General features: G+C 45.4%; 1 protein-coding gene across 1 annotated transcript; it reads left to right on the plus strand.

Annotated features, from left to right (window-relative positions):
• The first annotated feature begins 155 nt into the window (after positions 1-155).
• On the plus strand, positions 156-12,509 carry nol6 (nucleolar protein 6 (RNA-associated)). The gene is made up of 26 exons (XM_056592880.1): positions 156-315; positions 496-711; positions 908-1,024; positions 1,129-1,308; positions 1,447-1,615; positions 1,952-2,086; positions 2,290-2,453; positions 2,623-2,743; positions 2,851-2,909; positions 3,266-3,367; positions 3,470-3,585; positions 4,107-4,284; positions 4,479-4,601; positions 4,725-4,873; positions 4,980-5,055; positions 5,200-5,340; positions 5,550-5,667; positions 5,921-6,075; positions 6,589-6,752; positions 7,379-7,531; positions 7,669-7,766; positions 7,912-8,036; positions 9,955-10,044; positions 10,360-10,560; positions 10,866-10,967; positions 11,596-12,509. Exons 2-26 carry the CDS (start codon positions 496-498, stop codon positions 11,743-11,745), a joined length of 3,402 nt encoding a protein of 1,133 aa, XP_056448855.1. The 5' UTR covers positions 156-315; the 3' UTR covers positions 11,746-12,509.
• The last annotated feature ends 2,295 nt before the right edge of the window (positions 12,510-14,804 follow it).

Below are 14,804 nucleotides of genomic sequence, written 5' to 3' on the forward strand. Positions count from 1 at the left end.
ATACGATTATTCATTTGAGAAATAGAAAAATAAAGTCGTGGGCAACGTCATAGGGTAGTGCTCATGCAACCTACCTTGTTTAAGTATCCCGGAAGTATGTAGTAAAATCAACCAATCACTATTCAGGAAAGCGGCGTCTGCACCAATCGACAAATGTTTAGCACGCACGTTTGTATGACCCTCTGCTCTGCACATGTGAAACGCAATGTTCGGAAGTCCGAATTGTAACACAACTGGAGAATACCAATAATTGAACAGAATTGAAATACATTAGCATTCACAAGCGATACTATCGCAGAAAGAGACATAGACAAGGTAAGGATAAAACGCAGAATAAACTAAAATGTACATATACTTGATATTTTGATACCCAAACGCTCAACCAGGCTTGTGGTGAAACCTCCGAGAGGGACTCTAAACGCATGTAATGTTGGGAGTCAATCTCGTTATTATACAGTGTTTTATTAAATGTTATTCCTGTTTTTTTTTTTACAGATGATTCCGTCAGACTCGTCCCAAGCCAAGGAGGACGGCAATGGTGTTCCTGCGAATGCCAAGCGTAGTAAACCCGAGGACCAGGGGGAGCAGGACGCCGTCCTCCGACCAGTGAAGCTCTCCCGTACTGAGCTGTACAAACCCCCGACAGTGGAAGAGCTCAACCAGCTGAAAGAGGCCGAAAGCCTCTTCCACTGCAGTCTGCTTAAAATGCAGGTATGCTGTCAACAATCACCCACCATGTATTTAAATGCATTATTGCATTCTATTTAGCTATTTTTACGCAATTAAATGTCTCTTGTTAAATATGCTACAGTGAATTTAAATATATACTGCAATAAACATACTCTTAGTAACATTTCACTGAGATAAACCTTCACTGACAGTCAACATCCGTATTCACTGAACGCAGATGGAAGAGCTGCTGAAAGAAGTGGCCCTGAGTGAACGTAGAAAAAAACAAATCGACTCCTTCGTCAAGACCGTTACAGAAGCTCTGCAGAGTGTGCCCTCTTTTCCAAAAGTTGAGGTATGTATCTTCAACGGCCTCTGATTGTGCTTATACTTTGTGTTTGCAGTTTTCACCATTAACCCTCTGTTAACATTCCTGCATACGCGTGATTGTGTGTCCAGCTCGGTGACCTGTCCTGGCTGTCGGGTTCAGTGAAGGTCCCATTCATCATGATGCCTGCAGAAAATGCCGGCAAATTCCAAATGGCACCACCAGCATCTGTGGATCTTATAGGAAGTTACCCTTTGGGCACCTGCATCAAACCACGCATCACTGTGGACCTTGCAGTCACCATCCCGGCCGTAAGATATTTTTAGTTCTACCACTCATTTGTGCCTTGAGTATTGGCAGACATGAGTTTTGATAGTCACAGATAGAGTGACACAATACAGTGACACGATACACTGATGAGCTAAATATGCGCCTTTTCTCTCAACCAGGAAGTCCTGCAAACCAAGGACGATATGAACCAGAGATACCCAAGGAAGAGGGCGCTTTACCTGGCAGGCCTGGCTCAGCATCTCTCCTCTTCAGCTGAAATCGGAAGCATGCGCTACTCCTGCCTCCACGGGAATCGCCTGAGGCCCCTTTTGCTGCTGACCCCTTCAGGTATTTCTGGAGTTTCATAATTATATTTTGCAGGAGTGCATTGTTGCTTTCTAAAGCAATTCATTAGACAAAGGAAAAATGTTCGCATATCTTCAGAACTATTTTACAGATGTTAGAAATGGCTTGCAATAACGGTTTCAGGGAATAAAGAGCCGTTCAGGAGTTTATAACTGTCTTGTACAATAAAATCTATTCAAACTATTAATATTGGCGAACCTGTGTGGTTGTGTCCTATTGTATTATATTTAATATGTGCGTTTCTGTAATGGTGTGCAATGCTGTGCTCTTTAATGGCTGTATTGAAGTGTTTGTGTTTGTTGTCCCTCTCCTCTTCAGGCAAAGAGTCAAGCAACTTCACGGTGCGTCTCCATGCGTGTCTCCCACCCGGATACTTCAAGCCCAGCCGCTTCCACCCGCAGAGAAACAACATCCGGACCAAGTGGTACACCGGCCTGGACTCCTCAGATCCAGGTTACTGCTTTCAAATGGTTAAGCTAGGGTCACCAAATGCTCATTATTATATATTTTTTAGTGATTCAACATTCTGAGGCTATACATTGCCGGGTTGTCATCAGTCATTCAATTTAGAAATTAACATTTATTTTGTGTAAAACAAGGCCTTGTCTCAATCCGTCTTGTCTCTCTTTCTATGGTCTCACTGCCTCCATGTGTAGAAAGCCCAGAACCTCCCACGCCACATTACAACAGCTCAGTTCTAGGGGACATGCTGCCCAGAGCCCACCTTCAGTTCCTCTCCGCGGTCAGCTCTCAGTGTACAGCATTTGCCGAAGGAGTGGCCTTGATCAAAGTCTGGCTCCGGCAGAGGGAACTCGACCAGGTGTGCAGGAGAAACAAATATTGTTTACTTGATTTATTGTTTTTAATATTGAATGTATTGTAGCTCCACAATGGGTATTTAGAGTAAATAAATGTAATTGGTTTGTATGAATCATGTAAATGAATTGGTGGTCTCACTGTTGCATTGATCCTACATGATTTCCCCACAGGGCGCGGGATGTTTCAATGGCTTCCTGGCTTCCATGACTTTGGCGTACCTTCTGAGTAAACACAGAGTCAACAACAACATGACGGCCTATCAGCTGCTCCGAAACACGCTGCACTTTCTTGGTGAGACAATGGGATTTCTGAAATCCCATTGGAGATATGGAATTATTTGTAATTGTTTTCAATAGTCTGCTGGTTCATGATCCATGCCTTTTTATGTTAATTTCTAGCTACCACAGACCTGACGGAGACTGCAATTACCCTAGCGAGGAAACCAGACTCAACTGCAGTGAGTGATGCAGTGAAGACACTTTGCTTGTTGTTCTCAATCTTCACCCCTGAAGATCCCCTTCACATAAAATAACCATATTGTGAAATCAAATAATTGTAGTGAACCAGAAAATATTTGTATTAATATCTATAGTATACTATATATGGGTATATGATATGTATTTCATAGGCTTTGCATGAACACACATTGACACTGAAATCATGAGGTAAAAATGCAGTATCTAATGTTTTGGGTAGTGATCTCATTTCCAAGCATAGGTTATTCCTTTGCGTTTGTTTTGATGTGATCCATTGCAGTGAATATTACACGCATTAGCCCTATGTGTGACTCTTCTCCCCCGGCCCTCCCTGCAGCCATCCCTGCCTGAGTTCCAGGACGCCTTCCAGGTTGTGTTTGTCGACCCCTCTGGACACCTGAACCTGTGTGCTGAGATGACAGAGTGCACCTACAAACAGGTGGGCCTTTAGCTGTTTCTCTTTGATTGTCACACACTTGGGTTTATTCGGGATGAATCCTCAAAGCGACGGGTCAAACCTCCGCTCCGTGTGTGTACCCAGGTGCAGTATGAGGCCTCCCTGTCCATGCAGTTCTGGGACGACGCCACGGTGAACGGATTCCATGCCCTCCTCATGACTCCGAAGCCCCTGGAGAGGAGCAGCGACCACATCTTCCAGTAGGCTTTGTTATGTTATTATTATTATTATTGTGCTTCAAGGCCTGTATTCAGATAGGATCAGAGGTTGATGACCACATCTTCCAGTAGGCTTTTTAATATTATTCTGCTTCAAGGGATGTATTCAGATATGATCAGAGGTTTGTGACCACATTTCCAGTAGGCGTTTTTTTTTTATTATTGTTATTGTGGTTTAAGACAGTTATTCAGATATGATCGGAAGGAAAGTCACCACATCCCCTAGGCGGCCTTCTCCTGCTTTAACCACCAGGTTATTGTCTACAGTAACTGTTGTCATGGATATCCATTGGAAATACTGCAGGGAGGTATCTCTGACGTAGCGTCTACATACATCTAGTTTGATCCAGCATAGTGAAATGCTACACAAAACTGTAAAACAGGATCTGTTGTACATCGCCAATAACGACGTCAACGTGTTTCGGGCGTGTTTCCACCTTCACATTGTGCACACATTTCTCCGGCCATCCCCTTTGTTTACATCCTGTTTGTTGCCTGTTTAGACTCCTGGAGCTGGTCAAGCTTCAAGCCAGCTGTAAGAAACTGAAACTGCTCAGTGAGCTGATGGACCACAGTGGGAACTATGTCCGCACGATGCTGCCCTACATCCTGTCCCTCCTCCAACAGGGACTAGGCCAGCGAATCCTCCTCCTGACCCACTCCCTTTCACCGGAACCAGAGGTCAGCAGTACTGTCGTTCTCGGGGTCAATGATAATGCACGCGTGACTCAGTCCGCTCCTTCCATAGTTCTCGTTTAAAAAGCACTGTTTAGTACTATCAGGTCACTGAATGGGTTATGGTTAGGGTTCATGCCTAATGTAAAGCTAAGCATGTGCTTGAACGACATCTCACTGACTTTGTTTTGGTTTTGTAGTGGACGGTGGAGGCTGAACCCCCAAAGCACAAAGCCCAGCCTCCGCTCTCCTTCGGCCTGATCTTACGGCCCGATTACGCAGCCTCGGTCCTGGAGAGGGGCCCGCCTGCAGACAGTCCCAAGGTGTGTGCGCGAGACTAGAAGTGTCTAATAATGTTTCCATTTCGGCACTCTGAGGCTCTCTTTATGCACTCGTTGGCCATTATTATGGTTGTCATTAATATATGGTTTACATTATTGTCCCAGGCGGCAGAGTTTCGCAAGCTGTGGGGCCCGCGCTCCGAGCTGCGCCGCTTTCAGGACGGCGCCATCACAGAGGCCGTGCTCTGGACCGGAGAGAGCGCCTGTGAGAAGCGGCTGGTTCCCAGGCAGATTGTCACTCACCTGCTACAGCTGTAACTTAATCCTTTTCTCCTATCCTATTATTATACATTAATTTAAGCCATTTAAACCACTGCTTTGAATAAAGCCTTTTGAATAATTGATTTATTCCCCTAACAGTCATGCAGATATTCCAGAATCCTGTGTGAGATACGTTGGGGCCATGATGGATGATGTCATCCAAATGAGCAACGATGTACGGTTACTGTTTTTGTACTTTCTGTGACTGTCCAGAAGAGGGTGTCTGTCTATGATTGTCTGCCAAGTATATGTTTTTGTGTTCACTGTTAAAACAAGCTGAACCTCCAATTACAAATTGTATTCATGTATTTTTTCGAAGGTGCCTAGTACTGGGGAAGAAGAGAGTTTAAAGGTGGTTCAGTCTTACGACGACTTGAGTAGGAAGCTGTGGAGGCTAGAAGGTCTACCCCTGTCTGTCACTGCTGTCCAGGGAGCACACCCTGCACTCAGATACACACAGGTAAGCCCTGCCATGGTTGTGATTGTTCCACAACACTGTGATTATGTTTCACAACATTAACATCTGATCATCTAATCAATCTAAACTTCTTTCAGTATACTAAAGCGTGTTTACAAGCAGGTGCTATTGTTGCTGTGTGTATGGATATATGTGTATATTATGAGTGTTATGCTCTATGGACTTGGTGTCATGAACTATGGCATTTCTAGGTCTTTCCCCCGAAACCCCTGAAGTTGGACTACTCTTTCTTTGGTAAAGAAAAGAGTTCCCGATCACTTTTGCCCAAAGAGGGTAAACCTTGCCCGGTCTATATCGAACCCATCACAGGTACGTTTGAGAAAGTAATCCAATGTCATACTTGCTCTTTGAGGTTTGAAGACAAAGCTTACCCAACATCTCACATATGCACGCCTTCTAAGATGCAATCCAATTTTAAATAGTATATTTGTGTTATTGTGATTTTGTGTCGTTTGAACTGCTCTTGCCTGACTTTATGAATACAGAAAAACATTTTAATGTAAAGAGGGTTTAAGTGCAATTCACAAAGTTTTCTTTAACGGTCACCCTGGTTACCCTGTAGTGGTGTGTCACATGGAGGGCAGCGGGAAGTGGCCCCACGACCGCGTGGCGATCCGCCACCTCAAGGCGGCCTTTCACATCAGCCTGGGGGAGCTGCTGACCAAGGAGCACTGCTACACCTGCAGGCCCTGCCCCACCCACCTGGACGTCTGGAAGGTACGCCCTGCAGCACGGCAAAAAAAATCGGAGTGAATTGTGTGAATGTGAATTGTCTGTTTCATGGCCGTGGGATACATTCGATTGTTTATTTTCTTTCACAATGCTAGAATGCTAAGCCTTCAACGCTACCGTTGGTTTATTAGAAACGCATGCAGTGCAGCAAATGGCAAGTGACACTAGTACAGAGAGCGCAATTTATTTTATTTTTTTAATAAAATGGCATTAAATGGAGCAAAGCGAATGTAGCAGGGCTGTATTCCTCCACTTTCTTTGGATTGGACTCCACTCTATTTTGGACAAGTCAAACATCTGTTCGTGTGCCAATAGGTTTAAGGTAATGATGATACTGGGAAGGGTAATTGTCATCTCAAACATAGGTAACCGCAGCTATTTTATCCTAGAGGTTTGCAGCTTATTATGGGGTGTACATCCACCCTCCCCTGGACCTGATGTACGATTCATCCAAAACGTTGACTCCGACCTGACCCTGCTCTCCACGTGTTCCCCCAGGACGGCTACGCCTTCCGCGTCCACGTGGCGTACCACCGCGAGCCCCAGGTGCTGCGGGAGAGCGTGGGCCCCGACGGGCTGCTGGTGGTCCGGGACAACGAGGCCGCCCAGGCCCTGGAGCTGGCCACCGTGCACCGGCCCCTGCTGACCAGCACCCTGCACGGGTAAGGCTCCTTCTGGGGCCCCGGGCCGCCCCAATGATGTTGATGATCCGAGTCTGATGCCTTTTTTTTGTTAAACGGTTGTTTCAACAGCCACAGGTTTCAAGCAGAATTCAGCGTGCAATGCATTACTTTCAAGCAATTGCAGTGTTGGATCCTGCACAATAATTCTTCCGCTGCAGCTATTTCCTCCCATTGATGATCTTTGGCACTACAAGGCTTCTCAAGATGAAACCCAAGTCAATCCATCCATCCAGGCAGATTGTCCTCCCCGCCCGCCCACTATTAGAAGATCTCTCACAGAAGTCCCATGCTATAGCTATAAGTGCAGCTACAACTCAGACCACTAGAGGTCGTTAGTGAGAAACCTTTCATAATGGGCGCAGGTTTAGGCCCAGTCCCATTTCTCTCTAATTAACAAGAACACTTGTTTAGAGTGCCCCTAGCTACCGAGCTGGCTAGCGTTCATGGGATGATTGTATGGGGGAAAACAGCACTCCCTTTTCTTCCCTACCCCTCTGCCGGAACGCGCAAAATCTAGAGTTAGGGCTCAAATCTAGGGGGAGCATTTGGGGCAGGGCCTTAAACTTGTTGTCTTCAAATGTACCCTAACCCGAGCGTGTCCACAGGCTCCAGCAGCAGCACCCCTGCTTCGGCGCCGTCTGCCGCCTCGCCAAGCGCTGGCTCGGAGCACAGCTGCTCAGCGACGACATCAGGGAGGACGCGGCCGACCTACTGGTGGCCTCGCTCTTCCTGCACCCCGCCCCCTTCACTGCCCCCAGGTACCCACTCCCTCTCTCTCTCTCCCTTGTCCCCGCCCGCCCGCCCCCGGTACGATCTCCCCTCCCTCCTCCTCCCTTTGTGGTTGCCTCGTTAGTAAGTCATGTGAACTGAGTTTTTATCGACCCTCTGCCCGCAGCTCTCCTCAGGTGGGATTCCTGCGCTTCCTCCGCCTGCTTTCATCCTTCGACTGGAGGAACAACCCCCTGGTGGTTAACCTCAACAGCAAGCTGACAGGCATGTACTCACACACACATGCACATACCTCAATGCTCTTTTTTAAGTAATTTCACCCGTGCCTCGTTATGAGGTTTGAGTGATTCGGGGTGGTTGGCCCCCCCAAGAGTCTAACACTGTGTCGTCGCCTCCTCCTCACCTGCAGCGGCCGACTACACGGACATCAAGAACGACTTTGTGGCAGGCAGAGACTCCCTGCCGGTCATGTTCATAGCCACGCCCAGCGACAAGAAGCTGTCCCTGTGGACCAAGCGGGAACCTAGCGTTCAGGTCAGTCACAGGACAACCCCCAACAGTACAGCTTTATTTACATGTTGGCGCACCGCCGTTTATGCACAGTTAAAATGACCTAAAACAGAGGGACCACATATTTACAATTAGGAAGAAAAATAGGTGTTTTGGGCCATAAATGGTTAGTTAGCTATCGCATTACTAGACAATTGATGCAGCAATATAACAATCTGTACATGAGATATACAACATGAAACCTCTTTTGGGATGATTCCACTTATGTTAAGCACACATCGACACAGATATGATGCATCCACATGCTGACAACAGAAACGGCAAACCCTTCATATCAAATGCACAGGCCATCCCATAACTTTGTGTTGAGGTCCCGTCATTGGGAAACAGTCACTATTTGATCTGAAGCTTCTCGTAGAGGCTTCACATCAGACACAAATGAATGACTCTGGACTTCACAAACAGCGGTGTAAAAGAGTATTGCAGGTCCTCGGCAGAAAGCAGTCACACAGTTTTCCGATCCTTGAGCCTTTCCGCGTGGCACACAGTTCCCCCGGGGCACACTGCGGAGAGACGGCCACGTTGCCGGGAATTATTACCAGTGAATTATCCTCCCGACAGCTCCACATCTGTGTCCTTGGTGTGACGCATTCAAAGAGACTCTTACTTATTAAGGTCTAGTGCTGAAACGATTCGTCTAATTCAAAAGCATCATAGTCCTTAAAGTAAGCACGCGCCTAATTGCTCTATTTAAAATGCAAATGTTGTCAACAAGAATACCTTCATTTTTCTTGGTTACACCATATAAACGTCAACATAAGATAAATTCTAAGTCCGAAGAATGGTTGCAGTCCTGCTTTGATTTTGAGTGGGGGTACATACCATAGGCACATAAATCTGCAAAGGCCAAAGCGTTCAACCCATCAAATACGTACAATGAAGAGCTCCTCATTGCTCACTATTTTAAACCTGTTTATAATGTTCCCAAGATAAACCTGATCTCAAAGCCAAACACGCCCAACAACGCCATAACAACCCACTCCGCTCACCAGTTGTCTTTCATCGAGGTCCAGCGCGGCGGGGAAATGAGCTGAATATCTGGTGCTGAGCTCCTCGGTATCAGCATGGCCGTGGCGGCCGGCGGCTAGGAGCACGCAGAGAAGGCCTAGTGGCCAGCGGCCCCCGCGGCTGCGGAGCTGACCCACATTCATTTCCTGCTCCAAGCCCCCCCTGGAAGCCACTGAGTCCCCTCCGTCCAGCGTCATTCTTTATAGCGGCAGGAAGTCTCTGGCCCTGCGTGACGTACGGACTGATGCGTCACACTGTGGTGGTTATTAAGAGTCCAATTAAACCCCCTTTGTAACGAGGAGTTTCAGCCTCCTTGACTCGCCTCTGAAAGCAGATGTAGCCACTTGAATGGTATGGGAGTCTGTAAAAGTTGCTCTGAATGCCTCTTGAAGGCTAATAAAATGGAGAACTTTAGACAGGAGGTCACCTGCCTGCACACGCTTTATGAGGATAAAGGATTTGACAACGAGATGAAAGATATTCTCAATAAAACAGTATATTTTTAAATGCATGTTGATATACTGCTGTCGTCCTATGTAGCACTCCGACAAGGACAGAGTTTGGCACGTGGTCATTACATCTCAGTTAATTGGTCCTTTCTGGGAAAAGCACTTTAGGGAAAAATTGTCCATTCAAATCGTTCTCTTTTTTTTATAACAGACAGATCTTTAAGTGCTTCATTGACTTTTAAATTGGCACACCGTGGTGTCATTCTGAGCCAATAGTGTCCATCTAAAATACAATAAAGGTACATAATGGTCTCTTTGAAACATTGATTTCAACTCAATGGTTTTCTGTCACATGCATGACACTCATGTGACTGCTACGGAGATGTTTGGAGATGATGTTGGCCCCTCGCTGCTTTGTCCTGCAGATGATGCAGCGGGCGGTGATGCTGGCGGCGGAGAGCCTCAAGGTTCTGGAGCCCCAGCTGAAGGACGGCACCCAGATACAGGACGTCAAGGTTGGTTCAAAACAGACACCGAAACAACTGCATCATGGAGTCGGACTCCGGTGTCAAAATGGGACAACTGGTGCGAAAGAAAGTTGACTGTGTCCGAGGTGCCCACTTACTTGGCTGATGTGAAGATGCCTTCGCACCAAACGGAGAAGTCGCCCTGCAGAAGTCGTAGCGCACAACACTAGCTCCATCTTGTGAAGGATGGCGCCTCATTAATGAAAGCTCTCGAATCGTTTTTCTCCTCTCCCATGTATCTATTGTGTGTTTTTCAAATGTAATCTATTAGGGTACCTAATTGTGTGTTGCTGTTGTGTGCAGGTGGCAATGCGTGCCCCCTTAGACGCCTACGATGTGTTGATCCACCTGCTGCCCAAGCAGGTCCCCCTGCTCAAGCAGGCGGTGGACCCTCCGCTGGTGGTCTTCAGCAGGGGGACCGAGGCAGGCAAGGCGGGCACTCCTGGAGGGGCCATGCCCGTCATAGACTACAACCCCGTCGCTCTCTACCTGTCAGAGCTCAGGGTTCGTCTTTTGCTTACTTTAACTAGTACATGTTTACATGCACGCATCCAACTTTTGATATTCAAATGAGTTTTTATGCACAGGGAAGCATAGATTTATAGTTATTCAATTAGATGTGTGATCGTTTCCTTGGAAATTTTTGTGCCGTTAACTCTCATACAATATTAGGAAACCTTTCATTAATTAGTGTACGTAAATTGTATTCACACTTTTTTTTTACTTTTTTATTAATCAGCAGAAGCAGGCAAGCAAATGTTCCTTTATTCTTATTTTTTTTTATTTATTCTTTTAAATCTGACCTCTAGGATTCATTTGGAGACTTGGCCCTGTTCTTCTGTGACCCCTACGGTGGTACGGTGATCGCCGTGTTGTGGAAGCCCAAAGCCTTCAAACCAGTGCCCTTCAAGGTAAGTGCGGAAGCTGGCCTCTACCCCCAATGTGTAGTAGAGGGAGCTGCACATTTCAACCATCGCTGATATGAGTTACTAAACTGTCATATGGTGCAGTAGGCACAGTTTCAGAGCTGCAATTTGAGTGTCAACGGTTTGGAATTGGCATAGTCATGCGCCAGCTATTCGGGAGCGACGTTCTCTGTGAGAACCTTCAACGTTCTGGGTGGCCTTTGGATGAGCCAATTAAGCAATAAGCCAACAGAATGCAGGGTTTGCATAACTCCCCCTCGCGGTTGAACAATCACTGTAAATCAAGGCCTGAAATGGCTTACTGCCTTTATGCAGTAGTTACTTAAATTGAACCTCTCTCCTTGCTCATATCTTCCATCTGAGCTATCCATCTTGCCTGTCAACGACACTCGGGCCCACATAGGGTTATCATTTCAATTGCTGTAACATTGGGTGGGAGGAGAGGGAGTGCATGTTTTTGGGGTGGTTTAATTTAAAAATGTGCTCTTTCCCCACTCGCTCTCTCTATACAATTCCCAAATTCTCAAAACAGCCGCTTAAGACATACTTTTTATATATTATAATGCCAACTACGGCTGAAGGCCAGTACTGACTGCTCTGTCTCGCCACGTAGACCTCGGAGATAAAGGCGCGGCGTGTGGAGGTGAAAGGGGAGCAGGCGCATAGTGTGCCCAACGTGGAGGCCATCGTGGAGGACTTCAGTGTGATGGGGAAGGATCTGGTCAGGTCGGTGGAGGCCAGGACGGAGAGGTGGAGCGTCTAGAAGACATGCAGCCATACCATCATGCCATTATGATCTCAAAGTATGTCGGGGAGAAGTCAGACGTTGGTTGTTCTTTTCAGAACATTCTGTTAACTTCTTATTCAGCTTTCGTGTACATGTACAATATATAATTCTTATTCGGTTTTAGTATACTTGTAGGATAATACGTGACATGTTTGTTATTGGCGGACTGGTTTATTAAAAGATTCTTAAATACTTGTTTCCCTTATTTCCTTCATAGATACTAATCCCGCACAATAATGTAAATGTGACAATGGCTATGAAGTTAATAAAAGTAAGTCGGTAAAACACATGCCTGTTCTCCAGGTTTTGTCTGACGCCTGGTAAGAGTTCCCTTTCTCAATTTACTGAAAAATAACACGCAAAATTAACTTATGTTTGAGATATCAAGATCAAGAGGTGGAATAAGGAACAGGGATTTCCATAATTGGGACATGAGAAAAAATGAATATGTTTACTGAAACAAACGGTTTAAAAGCCTACATACGGTCTCATGTTAATAAAACGTGTGTGTATGTGTGGGGTACAAACCATTATCAATAAACTTAACTTTAGTTCATGCAAGGAAAATGTTCAACTCAAATGGAAGCTTGTTTAAATTAAACGTCCAGCTCTTGCCCAGCATTTGATTACTTCTTTGTTCCCTCATACTCTGTACTATACTTTGTTCATATAACGTTTGCTTACCGTTTTATTTCAATTGCAAGGTTTTACATGTTCAACCTGAATCCTTGGCAAATACCACCGCTTGCAACCAACTGGTATCGTCCCATCTCCCAGAGCTTTATTGGCAATGGACCACTTCTCTCCTCACATGAGATCCCTTCATCTTTCGATCGGAGGAACTCCTCTCTGGATGATAGTAACCCTTAACAACAAGCGCACACACAAACACTTACTTTCAGCTCATAGTCTACACATTCACAGAACGTAAACTGACCCCATTGACATTTCCAATGACGAAAACATTAGAAATGACTGCCTGATGTGATAAGGACTTTTGAAGTGGATATTGGAATAATTTGCATAAAGGCCTCGCTGCAAGATATCTTGCCGTAACAATTGTTTGCTAGAATGTAGTGTTGGACCACAGGGGGGTGCATTTCACTGACGTTCAGCTGGAATGGGCGATACCAAACTTTTTTATTCAATATCATTTTCACTTAAGCCGATTTCGCCTCTGCCTGGCCGTCTCTCCTGCCAAAACGGCCTATCTACTGGAGCTGATTGTGCAACAATTCCGAGGTATCTTTTTCTCGCTTATAACTCTCAGGGTGTGTTGTATTTAAAAGTTTGAATAATTTACTCGTAAGGCTGCTGTATGGCACACTCTTGTCACAAATAGCCTATCCTACGAGTGGTTTATCGACGGCTGAAGAGTACCACGGGCACCACACAAGTGTGATGCTGCAGGATGCGGGCCGTGCGGCAGCGTTGTGAGTGTGCGCGGGCGCGCTCTGTTGTCGTCACACAGGCTTCCACAGTCATGCACTTGAAAGTGCAGTCAAGAAAGCTAAGGGCCAGCGAGGCGTCAGGGCGGATAATTCGTTCATTCCCACCCATTTCTTTATAGATCCATGATTCCCACCTCAAACATTGTACACAACTTAAGTCCTGAACAGTGAACACGATTCTAAGTGATGCAGCCCACTCTTTGTATTGATATAATTATATTATCGATATCTGATTTCAAGGAATCGATACCAAATGAGAAGCTTATGAGTATAAATTATTCCTGCAGTATCGTTCCGCCAATCCCTACAATTTCTATGGAGGAAGAAAGGTTTGGTGCGGATCACGACACATGAATAGGAATTTCCATGCAATGAATTATGTAGGCTACTGTATGTAGAAGCATTATTATGTGCAAGAGCCCTTGTAGGCCTACTTTCGACTGAAATTTGCATAGCGTGGTTAAAAAACAAACAAGTGCTAAAAAAGTGCTCAAGGAAAGCTGTTAGTCCCAGAGAGCTGGAAATAGTTCAGCTCCCGGAGTAGGCCTATACACCGCCGGAGCTGCCGGACTGCAGCTGAAGCTTCGACGGCGGCCAGACTAGCGCCGAAGCTTTGGCGGCAGTCCAGAAGCTCCGGCACGGGGAGCTCGGCGGCGGCCCGGCAGCTCAGCTCCCGGACCACAATCCCTTTCTCCTCCATGTCGTGGTTCATGGACTTCAGAGAGTCAAGGCCAAAGTCCCTTTCCCCCAATTCTTCTCTACCATGGCCGAGATATCCCCCTTTACGAGTCTTTACTTGTGGAGGTGCCAGAGACGTCAGACGCAGTCTTTATGATTCATAATATCATCCGAGGCGCATATAGCCTTTGACCATGATATTAGATATAATATTATATAAATACCCATATATAGTATTATTATTATTATTATTATTATTCTGATCTTTATTATTATATTATATAGATATAGAGCTCCAGGAGTCTGCAAACGGCAACAATCCCTTCTCCTCCATGCTGTGGTTCAGTCTGACAGCTCATTGGTCAATGGGCAGCAGCTCATTTGCATTAAAGCTACAGAAACGGCGCATTCTGAAGGCACTGAAACAGAGGGGAATAGCGGAAGGAAAGATCTTTTTTCCTAAAAGCTATTTCCAGCAAACATCTTCAAAAACATGTTTTTTGGAACTCAAATACTGTGTTTACTTGTTGGGAATGCACCATAATATTTCTCCTTTAATTGATTACTGATATCAGCTTACCAAACTCATGTGAAGCCTATAGCATATGTTTCTTTACACCTACATCGACAGCTCTTAATTATATTCAAAATGACATCCCTTAAAGAGTTTTATTTTTTATTCTTAAATGAGCGATGAAAACTGCTTCTAGATTCCTTGGGTCTCTGGGTCCTTTAACAGTGCAATATAAAAGTAAAAAGTATAAGAGAAAAACAAGTAAAGAGGTGAGACCTAACTAAACTAATAAACTACACTACTGGATATGAAATAATTAGAATAAAATACAAATATAATAAGTGTAATGTATAAATAGATGCAGCATAACAGATGTGAAATGTATACAGACA

Source organism: Gadus chalcogrammus, chromosome 6, assembly GCF_026213295.1.
Source record: "Gadus chalcogrammus isolate NIFS_2021 chromosome 6, NIFS_Gcha_1.0, whole genome shotgun sequence".
NCBI lineage: Eukaryota > Metazoa > Chordata > Actinopteri > Gadiformes > Gadidae > Gadus > Gadus chalcogrammus.

Excerpts from the sequence above, each read along its gene's own strand:
- nol6 (XM_056592880.1), top strand. The coding sequence starts at position 496 with ATGATTCCGTCAGACTCGTCCCAAGCCAAGGAGGACGGCAATGGTGTT. Across the intron at positions 2,087-2,289 it reads CCTGGACTCCTCAGATCCAG|AAAGCCCAGAACCTCCCACG; the intron begins GTTACTGCTTTC and ends CTCCATGTGTAG. Across the intron at positions 10,968-11,595 it reads TCAAACCAGTGCCCTTCAAG|ACCTCGGAGATAAAGGCGCG; the intron begins GTAAGTGCGGAA and ends CTCGCCACGTAG.